Source organism: Manacus vitellinus, unplaced genomic scaffold, assembly GCF_001715985.3.
Source record: "Manacus vitellinus isolate BGI_N305 unplaced genomic scaffold, ASM171598v3 scaffold_43_pilon, whole genome shotgun sequence".
NCBI lineage: Eukaryota > Metazoa > Chordata > Aves > Passeriformes > Pipridae > Manacus > Manacus vitellinus.
Genome location: NW_021940560.1, coordinates 5,308,002 through 5,334,455, shown reverse-complemented (window position 1 = coordinate 5,334,455; position 26,454 = coordinate 5,308,002). Strand labels below are relative to the sequence as shown.

The 26,454-nt window shown below is 36.1% G+C and overlaps 1 protein-coding gene across 2 annotated transcripts in view; it reads right to left on the bottom strand.

Moving 5' to 3' along the window:
- LRP1B (LDL receptor related protein 1B) overlaps positions 1-26,454 on the bottom strand; it is a 246,406-nt gene that overhangs the window by 5,625 nt on the left and 214,327 nt on the right. For both annotated transcript variants that reach the window (XM_029962198.1, XM_029962197.1), the window contains exons 76-81: positions 22,191-22,352; positions 16,992-17,166; positions 16,307-16,411; positions 14,168-14,281; positions 3,464-3,540; positions 1,255-1,345 (exon numbers count right to left, since the gene is read on the bottom strand). In XM_029962198.1, the coding sequence (XP_029818058.1) occupies positions 1,255-1,345; positions 3,464-3,540; positions 14,168-14,281; positions 16,307-16,411; positions 16,992-17,166; positions 22,191-22,352 (724 nt within the window). The remainder of the gene's footprint in view (positions 1-1,254; positions 1,346-3,463; positions 3,541-14,167; positions 14,282-16,306; positions 16,412-16,991; positions 17,167-22,190; positions 22,353-26,454) is intronic.

Here is a 26,454-nt window from a genome sequence, read left to right as displayed (position 1 = left end):
TTAACAAGTGATTCTCAATAACTTAAATAATTTACAGGTCAGCAACTGTTTTTCAGGATTTAGCTATCACTAAAGTTTGTGTTTTAGGTACAGCAGGACATAATGACATCCACAGAGCCTGGCAGGGTCTGGCAGCATTAATACCAGTATGGACAGGGAATGTATTTATCTTGTTGGCTTTATAAAAAAGGTTTTAAAAATTAATGCTTACTAGTTTACACCAGAGTCTGCAGGGGAAATGCCAGATCATAGCAACTTAAAATATTCTTTTAGCCTGGAGGACTGAAACAGCCACGTAAATGGTCACACTTGCAGAAACAGCAGATTCATCACATATTTCTAAAGGACTTAACAACAAGAAATTATCTTGGTTTCAAAGGCGGGGTAACAAGCCCCAGGAGAAAGGAAGACAGCTGCTCAAGGCCAATGAGCAGGACAGTTACAGGCCTGAAATAAATGGTTTGCTGTCTGATTCCCGCTCAGGACTTCCCTAGCGGGCCATGTTCTTATTACTAGGAATCTTTCCTTGTTAAATCTGCATCACCATCAACATCAGATTCTTGTTTCTCTGAACACGAGAAAATTAGCAGCTCTCTCAGGTGTGTGCATGCAGCACACACTGCCTCCCTGGCCACCCAACATGGCCTTTGAAGAAATGGTCAAAGTCAAAAAGTCTAATTCAACTGCCCAAGTTCATCATCAGCTCTAAGGCATCTAAATTTAAGGGAACAAAATCAATCCTGGATTTTGGCTTCCTATGCAAGATACTAAAGGAACACAGTAATGACAACAAGGCTTGGGACTCTACAGTAAACACTTTCATCATTGTTTACATCTTCACTATAACTTGAACAATATTAATTATGTGGTTTCAATGAAATACATTAATTCTATTTATTAAGTTCTCTAAGTCTCTGGATAAAGTTATTAACACTTGTTATTAACAGCCTTGGCAGGATGGAGCAAGGTGGATAAGAACTGCAATTTTGTTTTTTCTAGTCTATGAGGAATATAAGTATAAATAATAGATGTGGTTGTTCCAGCAAGAACCAAAATATAATTAATTCAATTCACTGCATCGAGAAACACATTTGTTGTGTGGCTTTTTTTGTCGTTTTTTGTTTGTTTGTTTGGTTTAGTTTTGTATTTTTAATATCTACTCAACATACATAAAGTGATTTTTTGTATATCAAAAAGATGCACATACTTTAAAGATTTATTTTTTACCTCATATATCAATATAAAATTACTCACCTTCGTTTTCTTTTGCAAAGAAATAGTCCAATTACCAGAGTTGTGATCAAAGTCACCAGTAAAACAAGAGGAACAATGATTGCTATGCTTCCTAAAATAGAAGGGAAATATCACTGAATACTCATGGCTTCATAGCTGTAAAACGGTTAAATTAATCAAAAAAGAATAATTTCCCGCACCAACAAATGCAATTTCATGTGATAAGCTTCACTGATTTGAGATTTTAATGCTGATCAATTAAAAAAAGCAACCTCATTACAGATAATAGTGTACACACAAGCACTTTTTTAAGCAAATCGGGAATTTCCTCTTTCTGGATACCAATATACTTTGAACTAATTCCCTGCCCTCGTTTGCAGCAATACCCCGTGAAAATATGTGGAATTGCTGAACAGTTTAGACTGGAGTGGCCTCTGACTGCCACCATCATCTTCAGCATAGAGCTAGTAATTTAAAATATTCAGTAGACTTGGCTTTGATTGAAGAATTCATTAGCATTTATATGTATTTACTACTTTTATTTGCGGAAAAACAAAAAGTAGTAAACAATATTAATTTCTAAATGGTTGCTGCATTCCTGCATTTTACTGCATTGCACTTGAGAGCCAACAATTTTGTTATGTTGATACAAGCAATGACAAAAACTATGTGCTTATAACAATAATGCTTAATGCAGCAGAAAAACAGTGCCCAGATCAGACAGGGATGTTAAAGGCGAGGTGGGAACAGGGAAGAAGTAAATGGGCTTAACATTATTTTGGCAGATAATTTCACTGAAATGAGACTACCTGCAAAATTAGAGTCAGCAATTGTGCCCCTTAAAGAATTTCTCAGCCTTACTGTAAGTACATGGTAGTAAAGAAATACATGCAGCAAATAATTTTATGTTATAAATAATCTGGCCTTTATAAACTACAGCACTTCAGCATAAAGCCAGTGTGGAATGGCATGTTTAATATCACAACCCTTAACTGGTGGAAAACAAAAATATTGCTGGTTGTTTCATTGGCTCCATTTAGTGGTTTATTAAAAAAATAAGCTCTTGGCACTCTCTGCTCTACATTAAACACAGTCTAAATAAAGAATTGAAAAATGCCTTGAATTCTGCCTGAAGGCTTACTGAAAGCCAAGTCAGGTTGTCAGAGACAAGAAATGAAGTACTACTGAATAAAAAACTTGAAGCATCCTGAGTTCACTTCAGCTTACGAAGATTCAGCATGTAAAGGACATTACAACAAGGGAATTTTAAGAAAACATTTGATAAATAGCTGGATTAAGTTCTACTTAGGAACACCCCAAAATAAAAAAACCAAACCAAACCAAAAGAAAAATAGGTTAATTTTGTCTTGGCATGTAAACTTCCAAGAAAAAAACCCCTTAAAAACAGCCCACCAGGCATGAATTGCTGTTTGGTAACCATGGTGCAGGCTGGGGTCTAAGAGAAGTCATTTCCCAAATTAGAGCAGGTATTCCCTCAGCACGAAATACTGATCTGGGTTCTGGCTGCTTTTTTGCCTATTTCCAGTTTTAAGTGTTCTTGCACTTGTCTGGATCGCTGGGAAGATTTCATCTAAGCATCAAGCTGACCTGAATACTGGGTAACTCATTTTACTGCTCCACTTGGGCTAAAAGTGATAGAGGTACATACAGCAGGGTACTATCAGCATACTCAACACTCTGCAGGCAGCTTTGTCCAGTTTAAACTGCCAATAGTGTAGCAATACCTTCCTTTTATGCTCACAGATGTGTTTAAAAAAATACGACAGGAGCTATTCTAACTTCCAGGATGATTTTCACAGTAGGTAAAATTCAAACCTCTGCAGACAGCCTGTACAAGAGTTATGCACCACTTGTAACTCTATTTTTTATGCTTTCAGTAGGACTTAAATGGTCAGAGGTCTCATACTAGTTCTCTGCACTATGTTGATATTGCCAAATGCTTGTCACTTGATACACTTTCTTCAAGAAAAGTGCAGTTAGCCCTTGGAGCAGTGAGTGTACAGCATGGCCTGCATCCAAACCACTTCATGTAACACTCAGTGATGATAAAAAGTCAAGAAATACCTGCATTTGGGTTTTTTTAAAAAGAAAAAGATGCAGGTGACCAGCACATTTCACAGCACGAAATCACATTCTATAATATTACCAGCTTTAGATTTCTAAACAGAGGCAAATTTGACAAGTAATAGCAGTTAACTGAAGGACTTACTTGTACTGATATTGTCAGACTTGCTGCTTTTGGGAGCTGGCCTCTCACACTGTGTGCCTGACCAGTTGGCTGAACATCTAAAAGGATCCAATTAAGATGGTATAAAGTTAGTAGATGTCAGCTATTAACACAGTAACCTTAACACAGTAACCTTTTAAAGTGACCACCAGCATCTTCTCAAGAGCTACATGAATGACAACAGTGATTCTACAAAATCAACAAGAAGCCTCATGGAAGGAGTCAGCACAACTCTGCAATGGCTCTTACAACATTCTGAGTGCATTTTTAGCGTAAAACTATAGCTTTGTGTCTTCAGTTCCTGTTTTTACTGCTGCAATCTTCATTCCAGAGTCCTTTTCTAAAATTCTTGAATAATAAAACAAAAGGCTTAATCAAAAGTATGTAACATCCTATAATTTTAAATTTTGAACTTTATAACTAGATATGTATTTGCAGAAATATAAATACATGTGTGTCTGTGTGTGTGTGTAAGCAGACATGGGAGTGAAAGCATCAAGAGTTGTCCTAAAGGGACAGGAGCCCTAAATACTGTTTATATTCAGAATATGTGCTCCAGGAGGCAGGTGCCTGGATAAGCACACAGCTTATTCTGCTATAATTTCCTTGTGTGAATATCAATAGGCAAATATTTCTTCCATTAGGATTCAGAACACTGTCTGTGCATACAAGCAAACACAAGGAGTCCATGGATGCAGACTCAGTAAATCCATCAAAACCAGAAACAAATACCTGAATGAAATTCAATTGCTTATTCATCCTGCTGTAAATATGATTAAGTTTACTACAGAACCTCAAATTCTCTGTGTGGAAACGGCAGCAAGTAGTCACTTTTCATCTGCCTCTGTTGCATATTGTGCAATTAATCATGTTTTTTCTAAGTATTTTTGAATTATTTATGAATTTCAACATAAGCTATCTTTAGGGAGGTACAATAGAGTGTTACCCTCACACAGTTCTAAGAACTCCTGCCACCTGATGCCTTTCTAAGGATTTAACAAATTGCAAAGTTTAGAGAGCAAGTTTAGAGTTTAAGATGCTTAGTGACTGACATTGTTCTATACTAAAAGAAGGTTTGGAAAGATACAAAATATTCCAGACAAAACCAGTGCTATTCTTACAGGAGACGCCCAGTCAGCTTTGCTGGGGATGCTTTTGACTCTTTTACCTTTGCAGATCACTGCAAAAGAATGTTTTTTTTTCTCTCTTTGCTCCTAGGTCTATTCCAGCACAACCCAACACTCAGATAAATCTCTTTACTGGGTTTCATATTAAGCTTGAACTTTTTACTGGACACTAATTTCATTTTTGGTACAATGGGTTATGAAGGTGCTTAAACTCTACAGAAGGGAAGGCACAGGTAGTCTTTAAAAACATTATGATTTATTTGTATATATTGATTATTATTGCTAGTTAATTCAAAAACTGTCACACAATAGCTAAATTGCATTATAATTTAGAATTTTGCATTTTTATTGAAATAAGTTTGTTTACTTAAATAAATATGGCAAATACACAGTTAAGTTTCCTCACTGCAAAGGAACCCCCAATTACCAATTAATTAAAAACATTATGGTTCACAACAACATACTTTATAGCTGAACTCAGCTGACTTTTCCACCTGCTTACTACCACTTGAGCACATTCTAAGTCACAGGGAACATATGACTTTAATCTTTCAAAAGATACATCTGTTACTTTTTTCTTCAGATCTCTTTTTAGCAATTACATAAGATAAAAATACTTGCACTGACAGCCTACCTTACTAAGATACTACTTAGGGAATTTGTTTTTTAAAAATATCGGTTTTCAACCTACAGCTGCAAAATAAGTATATCTATTCTTGGAGAGAAACACTATATATCTTTACATTTAGAATATTCTACTGGACTCCAAGCTGATGGCATATGACAACCATGAAATAAAATCTTTATATTTCTTACTGAAATTTTGCATCATTGTTGCTTGGGATTTAGCCCATGTGATTAAAACTTGTTATGAGAGGCAATATGCATTTAATGCTACATTTTTGAAAGGGAAAGATTTATTTGAGAGTTGGACAAATCTGAACTCTGTATTTAAATCCTTATATTCAAGATTTCAAATGCTTCCACTGTATATAAGAATAATTGTGATAAATCTGTCTTAAAACAGTTTAAAGAATATAAGATAGTGAGACTAGAAGAAGAATCACCATAAGTTCATGAGAAAATTGTGTATAATGTGCAATTATGTTCCCCAAAATCTTATAGCAGGTATGACATCACAAGAGCTGGTAAAGAAACAAATCCTACAGGTTTATATGCAATAACCAGAGGGAATAAACTAAGGCAAAAATATTGCAGTTCTGTATCTATCTTGGCATTTTAATTGTAAAAATCAGCAATACTGAAATATATTTGAAGCATTTGATAGAAGTCTCATAAAAACATCATTAGTTGCCACTTCATTTTGATATTTTCCAAATGCTTGCTGTCTCCAATAAACTTCAAAGAGGCTGAAGCTGGCAGGATGGTTGTCATTTCCTTCTAAACTTTGAGGTAAAACGATTGCCCAGCAAACTACTACAGACTTGTCTTGGGCAGAAAGAATAGGAAAAGAAATAAAGACCAGGGGAAAGTTGTGTTTTCTGCATGGAAGTTTGACACACAAAATTGGCCATGAGCAGGTACATGAATAATGATGGGGTTGGGACATGGACAACTGTTCATGTAGGAACATGGGAAATGAGCAGGTCTTAACCAGTTTCAATTGTCTCCAGACAGAAATTGTTCTTAATAACGTAATATGTTATTATATAACATAATATTAAGAAGATAAAATGTTCTTAATAAGCATTTTCTAGTATTAGGACACTGAAATTCAGACTGCTCAGTACTTGGCATGGGAACTGACTCCTGGTTCAATTTGATGCACAATAGTTTGTACCTTTACAAACAATTTAGTACCAGGAGCTTTTGTTCTGTACCACTGCCAATAGCTGTATGGTCAGACAGGGCATTTGCAGTATGGCCAAAGGCATTAACAAAGCTAAACTACATAAAGCCACTGGTTTCACATTTATATTATCACAAACTGGGAATAAATAACACTGAAAATGCCTAATCTGAGCTACCCAAACAAATACAGATGGAAACAGATGGGGAACTTGACAGTGAAGGACAGGCTGGAGTCAGCTGAGTGCTACCAGGTGCTACAGTGAACTTCTTAAGGTGCAAATCCCCAGTTCCCAACAGAATCAGTGAAGGATCAAAGAGCAGCAATATCACAGAGAATGAGAGTGTGAAAACTGAATGTGAAATGGGATAAATAAAGGCTGTACACGGGCTGCTGCCAAGGTCATCAATAAAACTATGCTACAGCTCTCTCTGTTACAATTGAGTTCTGTTTTTAGAAAGAGATGCCTGCTTGGGAAATGCCTTCTGAGATACAGGATGCCTATGCAACTGGAATTATTTATGCTGAGGAAATAATATTACAAAGAGAGATGTTTTAAAAACTTTAAATTGAGATGATAAAGGTGTCTCACTTTTAGTGAGGAATATTTAGAATGAAGATATTTACATTTCAGAGATTGATCACGCTGTTGTTACAGAATCTATTCATGAGAGAAAATGCCTCTCTCCTCTGTTTCTGTATAACCATTATAGGTCAGTGTGCTCAAACACTCTGAACTCAATTATAGGGGCACTTGACCAAAAGAAACCATTTGACTATGAAATGTCTGAATACATAGAAAAAAAATAGTAAAAAGGGTAATTTGGTGGCAGTGTGTGGGGTGTTTTTAATTTTGTTTCTCTTTTTTCCTCCCTTTTTTTGTGCTGTGGGCATTGTCATAAAAATATAATACAGCAGGCATAATATGCAGTTAAAAGTGCTTTTGTAGACAAGTGCTTTCCAACTCAATATACCAGTATGTATCCAAAAAATGACAGAAAGCAGTACTGAAAGATTATTCTACAAGTATAACAGAATCTGTGAGACATTCCTTACAAAATAGAGGTGGAAAAGGAACTGAAAATATTTCTTATTTATAAATGATATTTCTTCATTATACAAAATAATTTCCTAACTTTTCTTTTTAGACAAAGACAGTAATATATAGCAAAACATCCTAATAAAAGTATCCAGCCTCATTATTTTAAGAACACTTCCATTAAAATTTCACTGGAATATGTCTTATCATTAATATCAAAAGTATTTGCAAGATAAGAGAACATCTGGTTTACAGTTATTATTATCTGTATTAAATTACATTAAAAGAGAGAAATCAAAATAATCCCCTTTTTCATTCAAGCTATAGCATGACATAGGATGAGAAAAGCCTTGAACAAAAGCAAACCACTAAACTATTATAATGAATTTAGCAAAATTTTGTAGGTATGCTGTGTTCAGAGGGAGCTGATATTATAGAGTTAAACCCACAGATAAACCCTCTAAGGTACAAAGAACTTTCATAACAATGAAAGACCAAACAACCCAAGACTGATCAATAACAGCACATTCTGTCCCTTCTGGTATATTGTAAAGTATCATTATTTTCAAAAAATAACTTTTCCATAATTATTTTATACATGAAGAGACCACATATTAGTGGTCTAATTAGTTTTGTCTAATGAGCATCACTTAGCATCTTTATAAGGAAAACAATGTAGAAGCTAAGGGGTAGATACTTTAAACATTACCTGAAATAAATACACATTACCTCACAACCCAATAAACTGAGAATAGGAAATTTGCATCATCCAAAAGCAAGCAAAACAATAAAAAAATTACTTTTGAGGAACTCAAAAACATCTTAAATTTAGTCACAATATACATGAAAAAATCAAATGGGACCTTAAACATGACTTTTAATTTGTGTATGACATTAGTATGTACCAATCATCATTCACAGTTGTTCCATGGTGATCACTGCAAAGGAACAAGCATCCAAGTACAACTAAGCCTCCTTCATCCCAAGGTAAGAAAAAGAAGTAACTGAGGGCCATTAAACACCATGCTATTAGCAATGTGTACAGTACAGATGCTATAAAAGTAGTAATAATGAAAAAAATATATAAAAAGTATGCGTGTCTAGATGACTGGTACTGAAGCTGAAATTACAATGAGCAACAAAGAAATGGAAAAGAAGAGACTGAAATGGCAAAATAAGAAAGGAATGAGAAATGACTGGATCAATATAAGACAAACCATGTTTTTCTCTCCTCACAAAGGCAAAGGAAGCAGTAATGTAAGGCAGCAAATACTATATAAGTTTTATCTGAATCATGGGCAAAGGATATCTGCATTACAGCCTAGTTAGTAAATGTTCAATCAAAAATATACAAACTCCTCTTTTCCAATATCATCTCATTTCTTCCTTTGACAACCACTCTTCAAACATCTTTTTGCATTTAATACTTGAACTAATACTAGTTTGTTATACAAAGTAAATGAAAGATCTTCTATAATACAAAGTTATAACCTGCTGATTATGTTCAAATCCAAGACATTTTTAACAAAGATACTTTCAGCTGAAAAAGAAAGCTCTCAAAGAATAATGCTGTGAAATTCCTGTTGCAATTGTAATTGGGGAGCTCATTAAATATACCCCAGGAAATCACATGGAAAACACTTATTGCAAGAGACTCCATAAAATTTTCTGTTCTGAGTTGTACTGCCCCTCAGGGTTACCACTGCCTTCCCCTCTTAGGCAGGCTGCTCAATCCTGACATTGTTCTACACCACAGTGGTTTTTTCTACTCAGCCTTCAGAAAGTACCAGTCAGGAGATTGCATAGTATGGGCCCTTTCTTGTCCACAACTGGATTATGTATGTACCTGAACCTCTTTTTGAACAGAGGTTTGCCATGATGATGAGTTACCTTTAGTTATAAACTTGGGTGTAATTGCAGCACTCGTAAAAGTTGCACATGTACTTACACAGAAACTGTTCATATTTGAAGATTTTTCAACATGAAAGGAACATCAGGAGGAAGGTACAGCATCACAGGCACATGAGATGGAGAGGAGTTCCTCTGTCAAGAGGAGTGCACTCTTTTCCTTCTGACTTCTGTCACCTAAACACATGCACATGCACGTGCACACTGCCCCCCTACCCCCACATTACCCCCAAACACAGTGTCCCTCTCCAACCCACTGGATGTAAAGCTGGCCAGAACAAGCTGGAACACTGGACCAGGTTGCCCAGAAAAGCTGTGAATGCCCCATCCCTGGAAGTGTTCAAGGACAGGCTCGACGGGGCTCTGAGCAGCCTGGTCTAGTGGAAGGTGTCCCTGCTTATGGTACGGGGTGGAACGAGATGAGATTTAAGATCCCCTCCAACCCAAACCACTCCATGATTCTATAAGAACATCTCTCTTGCTTATTTCACTCCAGCAGGAGTTATTTTTTCTAATTTATCCATATACACTTCCAGATTCAAGCCTTATCACTTTTAAGCAATCCCACAACTTGTTCTCTCCCCATTTGGTCACTATTCTCTTTAACCTATTACTCCACCAAAATTCTTTATTTAGAAATGAAGTAGTTTATTCTATCTCTACTCTACACTTTTCAATTTCCTCAGTTTTCTTTAAATGTCCTGCATGGTATGTACCTTCTCATTACCTATACAGGATGACTTACTCTTCATTAGGGAAGAACTGATGTTTGTCCTAATACTGAAATACAACACACACAACCTGAAGCCCTCTGAACAGCCAACACATCTATCCACAAGCAACTAAGGTAATGCTGTTCTTTGTCCTCTGATTTTCTCTGTTTCTGATGACACCTAGGAAACAGACTCCACATTCTAGACACACAGAACAGAACACTCTTCTACACAGAGTAACCTAAGTAGGAATAAGTTACTATCCTATTAATTAGCCAGCACAGTATAATCTTGTTTCACCTGAAAGTCCTCAGCCACAGTCATGCAGCATTGCTCAAAAGCTCATTAGAGTGTTTAAAATCTCTTTTTTAAATTTAGTTGGGTTTAGATAAGGATCAGTGTTACTTATATAGTCTAGGAGTTTTGATTGTAAGCTTAGAAAATACCCTTTGTTATATTTCTATAATGTCTAGTGTTAGGAGTTATGATTTAATCCCATTTATGTGCAAATAATAATAATAGACCACATCTATGTGAAGATTCAAAGAATATTAGTAATACAAATAAAAAGATGAGATTAGAGCAACCTAAAGTTATGGCAAAGGTATAAAAGAAACAAAGGTGAGAGAGGGTAATATTTTGTAGTAAAGAAATTTATACAGCACTTCCTATGTAACAACCAGTGACGACTATGTGTACTTTAAAGTTTTATTTTTTTCCAGCTCTTTCATTGGTATCACAATGGGTATAATCTCTCTCTAAACCTCGCTTTTCTTGCAGGAATGTATATGCACATAGATAATTAGTGAGAAGGAAACAGAGAGATAAATAAAGGCAATTATTAAAAGACAGACTGATAGAACAGATGGAACTGACAGTTTGGGAAATACACAGAAAAAACATTTCTTGCTTATTTCCCATCTGAATCTCATCTCCTGTTCATTCTTTTTGTCAATTCATTTGTGAACTTACTGGACCAAATCAGACATATCTCTATGCTTCTAGTGTTATTCACATCACACTCCCCCAACCCATTAGTGAGTAGCCCTAAAGAGATCCTTAAAAAATGTGGTATGTGAATACTAAAATGACAGTAACTATATATAAGATCATGCTACCCTAAATGGTATGTTTTTCAGAAAAAGTCAGTACCTCAAATTTTAACATTCTGAAATTCTCTCCCAACCTTTGTAATTGAGCAAAACCAACAATAATGCAGGGAAGAGGGAGACGAATAATCTTTATTCTCCTAAAAATAATGCTAAGAATTAATAATCTAGATAGCACAGGACCTTATGTCTAAAGAGAAATCACAGTACATTCTGAATATTTTAAAACCTGAAAAAGCATTCACTGAAACTGGCAACTTCCTTCACAAACCCTTCTTTTTTTGCTTGCCTATGTGCAGCCAGTGTAAGGCCTTAATTCATTCCTAAACTGGTTAGGTGAAAAACACAACTTCTACTTCCAATGTGCAACTGATATTGAGAGAGGAAGATAAAATAAAAATGTACGCTAACAGTACAGGGTTGGTGAAAGGAGAGTCTGTTCTTACAGGTTTATGGTTACTCTGAATAATTATGGCTTTAGGACTGCCCTTTAGAACAGATAAATCTTATTCTCTATTGTCTTTACTGAATGATAATAAGGGTTTGATTATGTATAAAGGTTGCAATCTCAACTGATGCTGGCTGTTCCTGTAGAATGACAATAAACCCAGGCATGTCCTATTTCTTCTAAAAATCACCCACCCGTGAATTAGACACTGGTTAAGGAAAATGTTAACCATTAGATAAGTGTCTCTCAGACCAGAGACAGATGCCATACATCATACACACCCACATGGCCACAGGTGAAGGTTGGAGGGATAAATAATTTTCCTTGCAATGGAGCAGAATTTAACGGGAAAAATCTTTGAGGCTCCTGTTCTCTGACACAATGATTCTTGGGAAGCATGGGATTCCTTCCCTCCTTTCCATATGCCTTCTACTTGTCAGTGTCAGGCTGATAAAATTATAAACGAGCTCCAGGTAAGAAGCAATTTGGGACCAGAAAAAAAGCAAAGGCACTAGGAACAATGGGAGCTTGAACTGAGTTTGGCACGGAGCACTGAGGCATGTGGAGGTACATTTCTTTCTCTATCATGGTTAACTCTCTTCAACTCCATCAAACAACTATTTGCTTCACTTTCTTCTCTCAGCCACCTTGGCTTTGTAAAGAAAGCAACAATTTAGAAATGGTGGTCGTACTAACCCAACAATGAGCCTACAGAGACAACAGGAACATGATCTCTATCTAAGCTTGCATTCGGAATGTGAATTATCTATTACAGTTCCAATTAAACTTAAACTTCTAATTACCAGTTCACCTGAAACCATTCCTCACACTGAAAAGAAACTTGAATTCGACCTTTTCCACTTTTTTTATTCCATGTTTCTTCTTTCCCATCTTAACAATAACTTTAATTAAAAACAAAAAAACTTCAAAACTGTGTCAAATAACCCTGAGAAGATGAAAGTGAAAGGATTGCTCAGTCCTTTCATCATATTACTGATGTGCTTTACTGCTTTTCTTTTTACTTGAGCTTAGATTATTCAGTCTGTAGCACAAGTATCTAGTAAAAACAGCCTTAGGAATATTGTCACAGTCAGAATATATAATAAGTAAACAAACTAAGTTAATCACTATGTTCAAAATGTTGCAATTCCTTCCTGATATTTTCTGTGGAAGAGTACATTCTCAAAGGGAGAAATGACAGCTTTCATCAATAAAACAGTCTTTGGGTGCCAACATTACAGTTTTTGAAAGGAAGAAAACCAAGACTAATACCACTTTTGCACAAGTCCAGGTTGCCTTTTCTTTTGTTTGTTTGTTCTGTCTTCTTTAAGCATTTTTTTCCATTTTCCCACAATTTTATATTATATGTGCAATATAAAACTTTATAGTCAGCAACATGTTCTTCTTAGGGCTGCATGATTCTGAAAACCCAAGTATGATGCACAGATACAAACAATTCCAAGCACCCGTGTCCCATACAATGCTGATCAACAGACCCACTCCATATCTTCCAAGTGTCAGAAGTGGTAATCAAGACATTATCTCATTGCCAATGGATTTATGATACCTCAAATCAGAGAGTTTCATTGTATGAGAACATTGACAAAGGAATTGTGACCATATTTTTTAAAAAAAATAGATCATTCACCCTACCTAGTCACTGTCATTGCTACCCACCAGACACCCACATCACATCCCCTCAGCATTTTATGTTTTCATAAGCCATGCATTTAGATGAGAAGTTTAAAGCTGTTTGAGTTTCATATTCTAATACAAGTCTAGGTCTTTGGTTCATGATTTCACTTCTGACTTTTGCCTCACAACTGTTGAGCAAAGCAAAGACAGGTATCTCATATCTCTCTATACAAATGCCTTACAGGATTTTCAAAGACTAAGGTTGTTTCTTCCCCTGATGAAGACTGAAATTTTCTCTTTAAGAAATAGACCTAAAATCTCTTGGAGAAATAGAGAATACAAATGTAAGAACTTTTTTTTAAATCAGAGAACTCAAAAGTTATGATGCAGCACACATATTTTTGTTCAACAGTTTCTATTTTACAGCATTATTTCTATAAATTTAACAACAAGACTTATGAATACAAGCTTAACTCCTGAAGTGGTACCTAAATTGCTCTTCTGCTCCTTTCCCTGTATGGACAAGAAATAGGAAATCAGGTTTGGACTACAGAACACGTGCAATCTCACTGCTAAACTTTATGCTATGTAGGATTAACTTGGTAAAATATCTCAAAACATGAGTAATAAAAGCCAAGCGGCATTTTCAGTGTTTTCAATCCACTTAGTAAAAATAAAGCTTTTTATTTCTTCCTCTAATGATACAGACACTCCAGATGTATGTTTAAATATACTCATCAGTGCAACTATCAAAGGGTAAGTGTGTATTATAGAAATGGGCCCCCAGATTAAGTATATATTGTGAAATGTATGTGAATGTGCATGACTTGAACCAATGAACTGTGGCCTGGAATGATGTCACAGAATGTGCAGCATTAAGTGGAAGGTTAAACCTACTTGCATCTCGGTTCATTAAACGTGGTTAAAGTGCAAATTCCCTCATTCTGACAGTAGTAATCACAAGGGTTCACTTTCTGGTCACAGCGCTGACTTTTAAACCCCACAGAGCATCTGCAGAATTTCAGTAAAATAGACCTATATAAATATTCTGCCTTTGCTGAACATATTTTAAACGCATTATATATAGTGATGGCAAGACACGCACATATACACACACACAGATTCACAAAAAACAAAATTAATACTCCTCTTTTCATGGAAGGTCCATCTGACAATACTGAAAAGTTTGCTCATCAGTGCTGATCCAACAGTTTTAAAACAGTGGGCCTATACTAACTGATGGGTTCTCAAAGTATTATTGTCAGATGTACTATACATTTCTATTGATTGATCCAGATTACAAGGGCCTTAAACATTTTCATTACCATTTTTTTAACAGTGTTTATGGTGTTGGTATATGCTACAGCACTTATGTATTGTAAACTCACGCACAAATTAAGGTATGAAACCTTTTTCCCTTGAGGTGCTATGGTGTTCCACATGAATTAGAAACATACTAGGTCAGTCTTATAAGGGAAAAGAAAGGAAAAATCACAAGCTTCCAAAATAGCCATTCTAGGTGTTTAAGCAAATGAATCACCAGACTTAGTCATCATATTTGAGTCTTACATATTACAGCTGTGATATTCTCATTTTGCTATGATTTATCAGTCTCTAGTCTTCAACTGAAGACATTTAAGGAGGTACAAATAACAGGTAAAATGATCTCAATGAAAATAATAATAAAAAGACAAATAGGCACTTAAAGCATTTTCAACTGAATAAGGGCTACCATGCAGAACTAAATTACATTGTCTTTAGCCCCAAACCTACAAACATCTATTGACAACTTTTCAGTGGTACTGAAACTGCAGTTGTGTCCCTTTGCACATGTGAGTGCTTCAGCTCTCCAGGGAGGAACCACTGACCCATCTCTTACCCTTATCAGGTTACAAAATCTAGCCATTTCTCTATGAAACTTCCTTGAGAGTCTGAACAAAACAGGTAATCTCTTTTAAGGTCACCTACCACACACACATCAACAAAATGAAGAATTGGCTGTAGCTGTATTTACAAAGTTGTAACGCCAGATCCCTTTGGGCAACAACTTACTTATGTCACCCAGGAAAGGAGACACTCAAGTTTGATTTTCCCTTCCAACAACTCTCTCTTCCAACCTGGAGGATGCTCTGACCTTCAGGTTGTTTGAAGACCATTCCACACTGAAGCTTTTCAGCAGTGTAAAAGAGATTGGATCATTTAGTAGTCAAAAGCAAAAAAAACCCCAAGGAGTATGACTATATAGCTCCGTGTAACTGAGAGCAGGAAAGAAATTAATTTCTTGCTACAGTGACTACTTCAGCATTTTTATATTGAGCAGCTGAAAAAGAAGATACACCATAGCTCTCAAGAAAGGACTAGAATGTAGGCTTTTCTACCTGTTACAACAGTACTTCACCAGACTACAGAATCCCATTTTCTTTGTCTGGGCTTCTATGTCTGGGCTTAAGAAAGCATCCTGAATTATTCTCTCAACCACGGTGCAGGAGGGAGAGCAAAACCTCACCTCAGAAAAGCCACACTACTGTGGGCAGGGTGAAGGTTAGGGCACAAATCAGAGACACACGAGCATTTCCTCAGACCCATAAGGGAAATTAACACTGGCATTATTTTTTATACTCTCCAGCCATCAGGAGGAGTGTTTTGCCCCCAGATCTGACCATCTTTAGAGGAGAAAAGACTTTAATCCACCTTTGAGAAACAGGGCAGGCAACCATCCTATGCTTCCAGACTCCATTCCAGAACAAATGCCTAAACGGGCTTTAGATCTGACCTGAAACTATTAGAAGTCTCAAAAGACATATCTTTGTACCTTATATGCATTCACAGTATATTCCTTAGTTATGTCTTTCAGTACACATTTTGCAGAAAGGTAGGCAAAGTCTCAGGTTACAGTACAGTTGTACTGTAAGTTACAACTGCAACCAGCACATTATACATCCTAGAGGGACCAAAAATAGAGACACATGCACAATAACTTTATTATTTGTTGGAACACAGGTATTATTATTTATCCACACAATGCAGGATACTCACAGACAGACAGGAATGTTTGTCTCTGGGTCCAGCTGACATGTACCACCGTTGTAACAGTAGCCATCACACAGCTGGCAGGTAGAGGCAATCTTTCCATTAGTGCAACTGGCATGGTTAAAAATAAACAACAAACAAACAAACAAGCAATCAGTTTTTATAAATCTGTGAATTCCCTACCTATTAAAGTACTGATTATGTGATATGTATGAGATCTACTGATTGCAAGAATTCTTGGTTCCCACGTGGAAAAGCTAGCACAGGCAGAGAGTTTATTGCACAAAATATCTTTCATCTTTCCTTTTATGAAAATAAGCTATTATTACACAAAATAATTCCTCAGGAATAAACCAGCACACGTGACTACATATGCCTCAGTATGTCACAGATAATGCAGAATGAACAGCTTTCAACAGTGTGGTAAAACTCAACTGTTAACTTGAATAATTTTTTTTTCAAGTGAAAACCCAATTAGTCTCCTGGCCTTATGCTTCCCCCAGTGAAGAGTGATCCAAAAGATGGTTTAAAAAAGCAGGAGTCAGTGGGTTTTGTATGAGCAGGAACCACACAAAGGAGTTGATCTGATGTGACCAGATCAGGGACTGTATAAGAGATTCAAAGGATAATTCGTCATAGTTGCAATTAAATATATGAGTTTGAACACAATCATGCCCCCCTACACACTTACTTGCATACAATGTCACTGCTGTCCTTGTTTATTATGCAGTGTCCCCCGTGGCACCTGATGCACTTGTCCACTTCACATTTTGGACCTTCAAACCGTACTGGACAGACACATTCTACACTTCCATCATCAGAAATAGTGCAGGATTCAGAATTCACACAGTAATGGTGGCAAACATCTGAAAGTAACAGGAAAGCTAGTTACTGGAAGACATTAGGGACTATTATAGAAAAAAATAATGCATTACTTTTATGTTTTAAAAGTTACTATAATAAAAACAAGATGACAACTGAAGCTGGTGACTCACTGGCAACTGCAGGAATCAAGAATATCCCATAAACAGATATATAATATATTAACCGTGTAATCTTGAGAAGTGAAATACTAAGATAAATTTTTTTAGTAAGAGATTTTTTTTTTCCCCTTCTACTTGTCTAACATTTATGGCATCATCCCACAGAATATAAAGACTACTGATGAGAAAAGGAGTAATGTTAATGTATTTAATGGGACATTGACTGAATAAAAATCTTCTGATACATTCACATAACCATTAACAGCATTATGCTAAACTGAAATTGAAACAATATTTTGAAATAATTAAGTTTTATTTTCATTTATCTACATATTAAAATTTCATGAAGTTCTAATAATTATATATAAAGACATAATCCATAAGTTCCACAAAATGCCACATACTTGCTTATCTTTACAGACTATGCAAGACCCCATTATATTTTTTAACTGCTTAAATGCCAGCAAAACTGAGATTTCAAGTAGTAAATTCTTTAACTTTTCAGAAGCACCAGTAACAGTCTCATTTTCCACACCTCTACAAAAACCAAACTGCCTAACTGAAGAAAATTCCAGAGCTACAAAATACTGGTATCTTTACATTTTGGTTCATTTTTATTTGTGTGGTAGTGAATTTTTTTATTATTATTTTATGGGGGGGGGGTTGTTTTGTTTATTTGTTTTTCTTTGGTGTGTGTGCTTTGATTTTGTTGGGGGTTTTTTTGTTGTTGTTTTTTTGTGGTTTTTTTTTAAGTCATTATTTAAACTCCTTACTGGGGCCCAAATCACTCAAAGTCTTTATTTCTCTGTTTCCAATACTTTCTTCAGTCCCATGTAGTTAACATGTGTTGAGCTTTCAGTGGTGTTAATGATGGACAAACAAAGTAATTGATATTAAAGATATCAATTACTAAGCATCTGTATCCCCTTAGAGTTAAGCTGGTCCATATTAATAAAATATGATCTTTCTGACAAAACCAAATAATTCAAGCCCTTTGAGCTCAGTACCTGTCTAAGAGTGAGTCAGTAGCTGCTACAAGTAGAGAATGAAACCTTGGCACTGGCACAGGCTGCCCAGAGAAGCTGTGGCTGCCCCATCCCTGGAAGTGTTCAAGGCCAGGTTGGATGGAGCTTGAAGTAACCTGTCCCTTCCCACCCAGGCCATTCTATGATTTTGATTCTGTGGAACAGCAACCTCAGCCTTGAGTATGGAAGTCTAAACTCTCCAGCTGCCGTTTGACCAGGGGCATGTTTTAAGCCCTAAATTAGAGACTACTAAAATTTATACATTTTACTGCATATATTCAGGATGGATGATCATAGAATCACAGAATGGTTTAGGTTGGAAGGGACCTTAGAGATTATCCAGTTCCAACCCTCCTGCCACGGGCAGGGACACCTTCACACTAAACCAGGCTGCTCAAATCCCCACTGAATCTGGCCCTGAACACTTCCCAGGGATGGGGCAGCCACGGCTTCTCTGAGCATCATTTGTGACAGTATCTTATTAAAACACATTTTGCTTATGCTACTCTGTGCTCAGTTTTTCCCCCTCTCCAAGGAGTATGTACTGCTGGAAGAGCTCTGCTAAAGGACTGACCATGACTGTTGGAGGAATTACTTCTCTTCGATTATTCAATGTATAACTCCACTGATCTGCAGAGGCTGTAGGTCCATTTGGTTAAGGAATCACGACTCAGCAACCAGAGAGGCTTAAAAGACACTAAATGAAGTTGTTCATTGTTTGTCATTCCCAGATTCAAGGTATAGAATGGCAATTTGCAGCAAGGGGGCTGTTTTTGGAACAAAAACTACTGTAGTTTGAAAGCTAATATTGAGAGTCAATTTATGAAAGAGCAGTGGAAGGGGGAAATGTTTGCATGTACATTATGACAAAAAAACCCAAACCCAACCCAACCCAAAACCTAGAAATAGGAAGGTCATACTCTAAAACAATTATTAGGTCTAGTATTGATTGCAATCACAAACACCTTTAATCTTATCCTGTTTCTAAAATGTTTATGCTGTATTTGGGCTGAAATGACACAATTTTTTTTTTCCCCCTAAAGAAAAGAATTTCAATTTCAGGGCAAGTCACAGCTTGCAAGATCCCTATATCCACTTTGAATGATTGTAACTGCATGAAAACGTTTTCTATTTTTTAGGTTGTTTGGGCCTTAAATGATACAAGAAATGAAGTTTAACTACTCTGTATGTCTTATTTCTGGAATTTGAAATAGGGAGTTATATTCAAATACGTCAAATTCATGTGTATTTAATAACATGCACAGTGTTAGTAGAATTCTATGTAAATTCATTCACTTAAATTTATTTCAGCAGTGCCAGTGTCTTGACACGGAGCACACATTTTGGTTATTAGCCCTTATGTGAACTAATCACAGGCGAAACTCTGCACTGGGTAATTGGAGGCTATAAGTATGAGGAAAATAAGGTCTTTGCAAGCTGGTAATACTGTAAGCAAATGTCTTCTCCCTGCTATAAAAAACACTAATAATATTTTCAGCTTGGGAGTAGGAATAAAATACCTATGCACATTCATGTATCATCTTTTGCATATGAACTAGTTTCAATCACAGCAAAGAAAGACTGGAAAAGATATCTTGGAGGCAACCAATTTTTGCAATAATGCTACATTAATGTATTCCAACATGCATACAAAGTGAATGTGATTAATAAAGCAAAAAATCATCCATATGCATGAATAAAGCAAAAAAATAAGACATGACTTCATATACACCTTATTAACTGTAAACCTGTAACATTTCACAAAACTGTTATTGATCACCAAAAAATACTCTAAAAGACTTCTTTTCCCTAAAAGTATTTTTAAATAAACAAAAGCTTGATTTTATTTTCTATTTTATGAAGTGTTTGAGTCTTTGTATTGTGTCAGTTTCCCAAAGTGTCAGCAGACAATCCAAATCTGATAATAAGCACTGCTTAAAAAGTACCCATAAATTTACATTTAAATCAATTCTAAAAAAAAAAAAAAATGTTTGCAGAAGCATTCAACTGGAAACAATTTGTTTGGTTTAGGGTAAGCCTCAAGTAAATATTTTTTCTTAATCTGTGTGTCTGTCTGTGCATGATTTATGTACCATACTATTTTCAAATACCCAATTGTGTTTGCAGATAGTTATTTATGGATCCATGCAGTTTGTTTAATACAGGGGAGAGAATCACAATTACTGCTGGTTTTCCATTCAAAGGCTTCAATTTATTTCATAGTCCCCCACCTAGAAATACATTCAGTTTACTTCAGTACCAATCCTATTTAAGATACAAACTAACACTTTCCTTGTTTGACAGACCTTTGTCTAAAATGAAATACTTTTTGTATATTGTAGATAATTCTGAACCAGACCTTTATAAAAGCTAATTTCCTTTTCCTTTTGTTTGAATCTAGCCTTCTTTAGCAAATTCACTGAATGTACAAAAGAGGTGATGGCTTTCATATTTAATGTTCTGTGACAAGCACTATGACAGTCTAATAAGAGTATGACAGTCCTCTCTTTAGAATGCTACAGTCAAAGAAAAGTAGGAGTAGAAAAAAAAGCAGATGACTAAAAAAACATCATTCTGATCTCAGAAAAATAATCTGGTTTTAACGGTCTAGGGTTACTTGTGAGTCATCATGTTGAAGAGACATGAGAAAGACAAACTGTAATTTTTAAATGAGTGACCAAAAGAAGAAATTCAATATTATGCTCAAATGTCTTGAGTTACTGAAAAGAAATAACAGTGAAAGAAAGAGAAAGCACAGGGAGAAAAGAAATACATATGGAGTAAGAGCAGAATCCCTATTGATTGATAATCTTCTCTCCCCTCTCCCCTCTCCCCTGTAAAAGAAGTGAAAAATTAGAGAAATATGTAGAAAGTGAGAAGAGCCTTTCTAAAGGCATGGAAAACTTTGGAAAACAGTACTCAATGAGAAGAGCCTGATGGTCAGTGGAATGAAAAACTGGGGAGAACTTCTGATGCAAAGGGTAGAATCTAAGACCTGAGAACTAAACAAGAGTAATATTTAGAAATCCTTTAGAATTTCAATACCAGGATGGGGCAGAAACCACACTCAAAGTGATCTTAGACAGAGCAAGGTGACGGAATATTGCAGTGTGAAGCTTAAAGCCATTGTCAATACACTGCTTTCTGGGGTTAGAAATGAAAACCAAAGGTAAAGGAGCAGTTTGAGAATTATATTGGTCTGCAAAGATAAGGGACACCAGAAAGTTCTTTAACCAACTATGTCAACATTATGTTTAGGTATTACATCAGCATAAGATAACAAATATGAGAAGTCGGAGTGTAAAATTTTAACACAATTGTCTCTTGTCTACTGGCCAAGTCATCTGTCTTGTACAGCTCCACTCTACGGATTCATTCACGAAAACAATAAATAAATCACAGAATCAACGAGGTTGGAAAAGGCCTCTGAGATCATCAAGTCCAACCTTCGACCTAACACCACCTTGTCTATTAGACTATGGCACTAAGTGCTACATCCAGTCTCTTCTTAAATACCTCCAGGGATGAGATAATTAGAGGAGTCACCTCCAGTGACTCCACCACCTCCCTGAGCAGCCCATTGCAATGTCTGATCACTCTCTCTGTAAAGAACTTCTTCCTAATCTCTGACCTAAACCTCCCCTGGTGCAGCTTGTCCTAAATAACCATTCCTTTCTTCACCTCGATGTGTAGAAGGATATTTCAGAAACATGTTCCAAGATCACCTGAATACATCAGATTCCATTCCCTCAGCAGTACGAATTACTTGGGGCTGAATTTACCAACGCAGTGAAAAAAAAAATCACCCAAGCAGGTTTTAAACATCCATTCTGTCAAACTTTCATTATACACCCGGATTGAAATTTTGTGGAAATTACTTACAGTACTGGCACCTGTCTCCTGTATACTCAGGCAAGCAGGTGCAGAAGGGCTGATTCCCCGTGGTGACACTGCAGGTTCCCCCGTTTTGGCAGAAGCGTTCACAGACCGTCTGGTTGCAGTTTGGCCCCGTAAAACCCAGCGCGCAGTTGCAGGTCGGCCGACCTATTCAAGACAAAGAAAACTATTTTATGATAAAAATATATAACAATCAAAACAGTAGTCGGCACTTTAAAGACAGATTTATCATAAAGTAGCAAGTTTTAAGGTTCAAGCCCAGCTACGTTTCTCTAGACGCTAATGGAACGTGGCTTTACAAGCATCGCTCAAATGCAGAACTTTTAAAAAAATAAAGTGAGATATGGACACCTCAAAAGCTGCATTTTTACACTTATGCATGTATCATCATTGACTGTTTTATGAGAAGAAATAAGCTATTTTTAAAATAATTGAAATTATTTTAAATGATGGTATTAAGTACAAATTTAAGATATGAATAAACTCTCCAAACCATCCTGCCACGCTGGGTTCCTCCAGCTGCAAGGATAAATGATTGTATAAAGCAACATTGGTGTCTCTTTAGAATGCACTCCATTATTCTCAAATCTACAAACCTTTATATATAATCACATAAATATACAAATATTTACTAATGCACTAATAACTACAATTTTTACTAGAACACAAGTATCTGTGCCTGTTTTGTTGTCCCACCCCTCTCAGATAATGAATACTGTTACATAAAAGTGCTGTCTGGCATCAGACCAAAGATGCCTGTAACATCAATATTCAGTGTCTGAAAAGCAGTGAACACTTTGGGATGAATGTTTGCACACAATGAACTCCAAGTCTACAGCTTCTTTTCAAAGGGTTTTAAAACAATGTTTAAAATCCAATGCATTTGCCTCCTATGATTACTCCCTATTGTAATTTTCCCATTTTTTTTCCTTATCTAAATCTCATGTCTAAAGGATTTATAGCTTTGTTACAATTCCACTGTTTTATTAAATCCTTCCACTTTTCCCTGACTTATTTTCTTAAAGCTTGTCTTCTTTAAAACAAACTTCTAGATGCCACTAATGTTTTTCCATCTCCTGACTTTGCTTTCATATCTGATTTGTAATCTCCTCTTCAAGTAAATGACCTGATGTGTCCAACTAACCCTTCTCAAATTCTAATAATCTATTCTCATTCGTGATTATCTCTTACAAGACATTATTTTTCCCCCACCCTTCTTCTCTTTGCTTTCATTCAGCCTTAAGGGTTTTCTTAAATTTAGGGAGAACAGATCAAGTGTAACACTTTTATTTTTCCTGGCTTCCCAGGAAGAAAAGAGATGAAGATTAATTGTGACCTGAGGACACTTCTGAAATGAAATGGCAGACAGGATGGTCTTCATTTGAATTATGAAGAACCCAACCTGCTGGCAAGCACAACCAAATGCTTAACAGGGTGACTGAGAGGAAAGGATATCTGAGAGGCAAAGACTCACCCCTTTGAGTGAAGGTGTGGATACACTGTATGTCTGAGTAAAGGATCATGTGTAGGCCAGTGATAGTCAAATAGTAATTAGTATCAGGCAGAACACATGAATGGAGAATAACAAGGCCATGGAAAACCAAACCAGTCACACCTGTGCTTTACAGAAGTGGCAAAAGTCTACGAATTAAGATGGAGAACCAAACTTGAGTCTTGAATGGGAACAGCAATATCATTTCATTGGCTATAGCAAATTTGGAAAGTGAAGGTGGCTGTTGTAGAACTAATACACAATTCTTTGATATCTAGTCTTTGCCAGTGACAGAATAGGATGACATAAGAGCTAAAGTCAATCAGATTATCTACAACAGCATGTTGTAGGACAAGGGGGAACGGATTCAAACTGGGAGTAAGTTTACATCAGATATTTGAAAAACATTCTTCACTATGAGGATGAGGAGGCACTGGCACAGGTTGCACATCTGTGGATTCCCCACCCCTGGCAGTAATCAAGACCAGGTTGGATGGAGCTCTGACAACCTGGTCTTGGGGAAGGTGTCCCTGCACACAGCAGGAGGTTGGGATGAGATGATCTTCATGGTCCCTTTCAACCCAAACCATTTCATGATCCTATGATTATCAAGGTAACTACATAATGTAGTGCATGTGCGAGGCAGAATCCCTTTGGATTAAAACTGCAGGCATAAACAGGAAAAATAACCTATCCAATTTTATTATTGACAGCCCAATAAGAGTAGTGATGTGGCTGTAGAATCTAAAAGAGATCAGAGAAAGTCAGGGAATGTGCTATGTATGAGAGACTCCAGCTATCCTTGGATTTACATTTGAAAAACTTCATGCAAGCCATAAGGCAGGAATGAGCTTCTTACATATACACAATCCTACTTCATGGAGGGGTTGGTGAGCACACGAGAGAAGCTCTGCTTGGTTTGGACCTGACTTGGTTTAAAAAGCATAGAGGAGCCAAAATCCGAAGTAGTCAAATGAAATAACATTAAGGATTACTTTCCCATAAGAATTCTTTCTGATTTTCTTGCTGATCTAATAGTAATTCCTTACTGCTACCTGATTTAAAAAAATGCTTCATTATGAATAGGTTGCTTCTTTTTTGTCTCATTAATCATTTCCTTGGCTTAACATGATGTTTGCTGTAGGTATCCACAAATACTTTCCCATTTGCCTCCTGAGGCCGTTCACCACAGCTGCGTCCAAAACTCTGAAATGTGCAACCCTGCAACAATCAGATTGTTGTTCTTTCTTCTCCATTTAGTTGTCTGGGTTGTTGAAGTAATTAAGATTAAACTGAATATTCCACAAACCCCACAATTCAAACTTTCTTCTGGTCTGCCTTTTTTTTTTAATACTATGCAATCATTTAATATCATAGTCATTAGAGAATTTTTCAACGTAAGTGAAGCACCCTCATTTTGTCTACTCTCTCTGATTCATGCAGAATAATTTATTTATTCCTTTTCCTTCACTTACTTCTTACCCTTCTTACGTGACACACTTCATGTAATTCTTTTCTACATTTTCTATTTTAAGTTATGCTAATTTAAAGTGTTTTGCAAATCATCTTAAAGGCCATGAGATTAGTTACTCTCTTCCTCTAATGAGTACAGCAGGAACAAAACCATTGACCTAAAAATAGCTCCAACTAGTTTAATATGCATCAGCCCGGTTATTCATATCTGTCCCCTGTGATCTAAACATTAAATCAAAGATGTTGAACTCAGATGTTAGCACAGATTCTTCTTGTTTTTTCCCCTGTACACACTTGTATTTAAATTTCTGCCCCCAAACCAGGGCATTTCACATAATCCTTCATCTGAATCATTGTTTCAATAAAAAAGATAAAATAGTAATAGAACATAGATCTGCAGGTCTGAAATCAGGTTTTATTATTAATACTCCTCTATTTGTTAAAATGATGGGACAATGCTATTTTTCTAGGTTGTGGAAAAAGATTATTCTATTCTTTGCTAATGTAGGCTTATAAATATGCCAAACTACTGACAGTTATATGAAAATTTAATACAGTATAGCCTAAACCCCCTTTTTGTCACTCAATTTAACATGACTTTCAGTAATGTTAATAGTTCATTGCCTATTTATACACAGACTGTTGACATCAAAAATAATACTAATACTGACATTTTCATCTGCCTTATTCTCATAAATTATTTCTGATACAAAATGGTTCCTCGAAGAGTTTAACAAAACTGCACTATTGAACAATGACAAACAATGCCATCAGGTTTTGTATCACAGAAGCATTTATGTTTGCAAGGAAACACTCATGTTAACCAAGATGTCACATATTCCCCCCTAGCAACAGAATTCCAAGATGAGCTCATGCACACAGAGCTTCAGCATCTTCACTCGTCATGAACTCTCAGGATTGGAGCTCTACAGACACAGAGTTAAAACTCCCTCTCAGTTCTTATCCTCACCACCACAGAAATGTGCGCGACTCATTAGAATATAGAAAAATAATAATATGGGAAGTGTTTTATGGAATGCTAAACTGCTTTAAATTCAGAAGAGAATTTAGTAAATTAAAGGAGAATATGTTATGGTGACCCTAAGACATGAATTTATTTTTGGCAGTAGGGCATGAAATGATATGTGAAATTTTTGACATGAAAATGAAACCTAGTTTCCTCCTTTCTTACAAAAATAAAAGTACTTAAAAAAAATATTAGGGATCTACATCACACAATGTTCAATTAGGCTTTGATTACAGATGCTGTAGTTACTCCTGGTT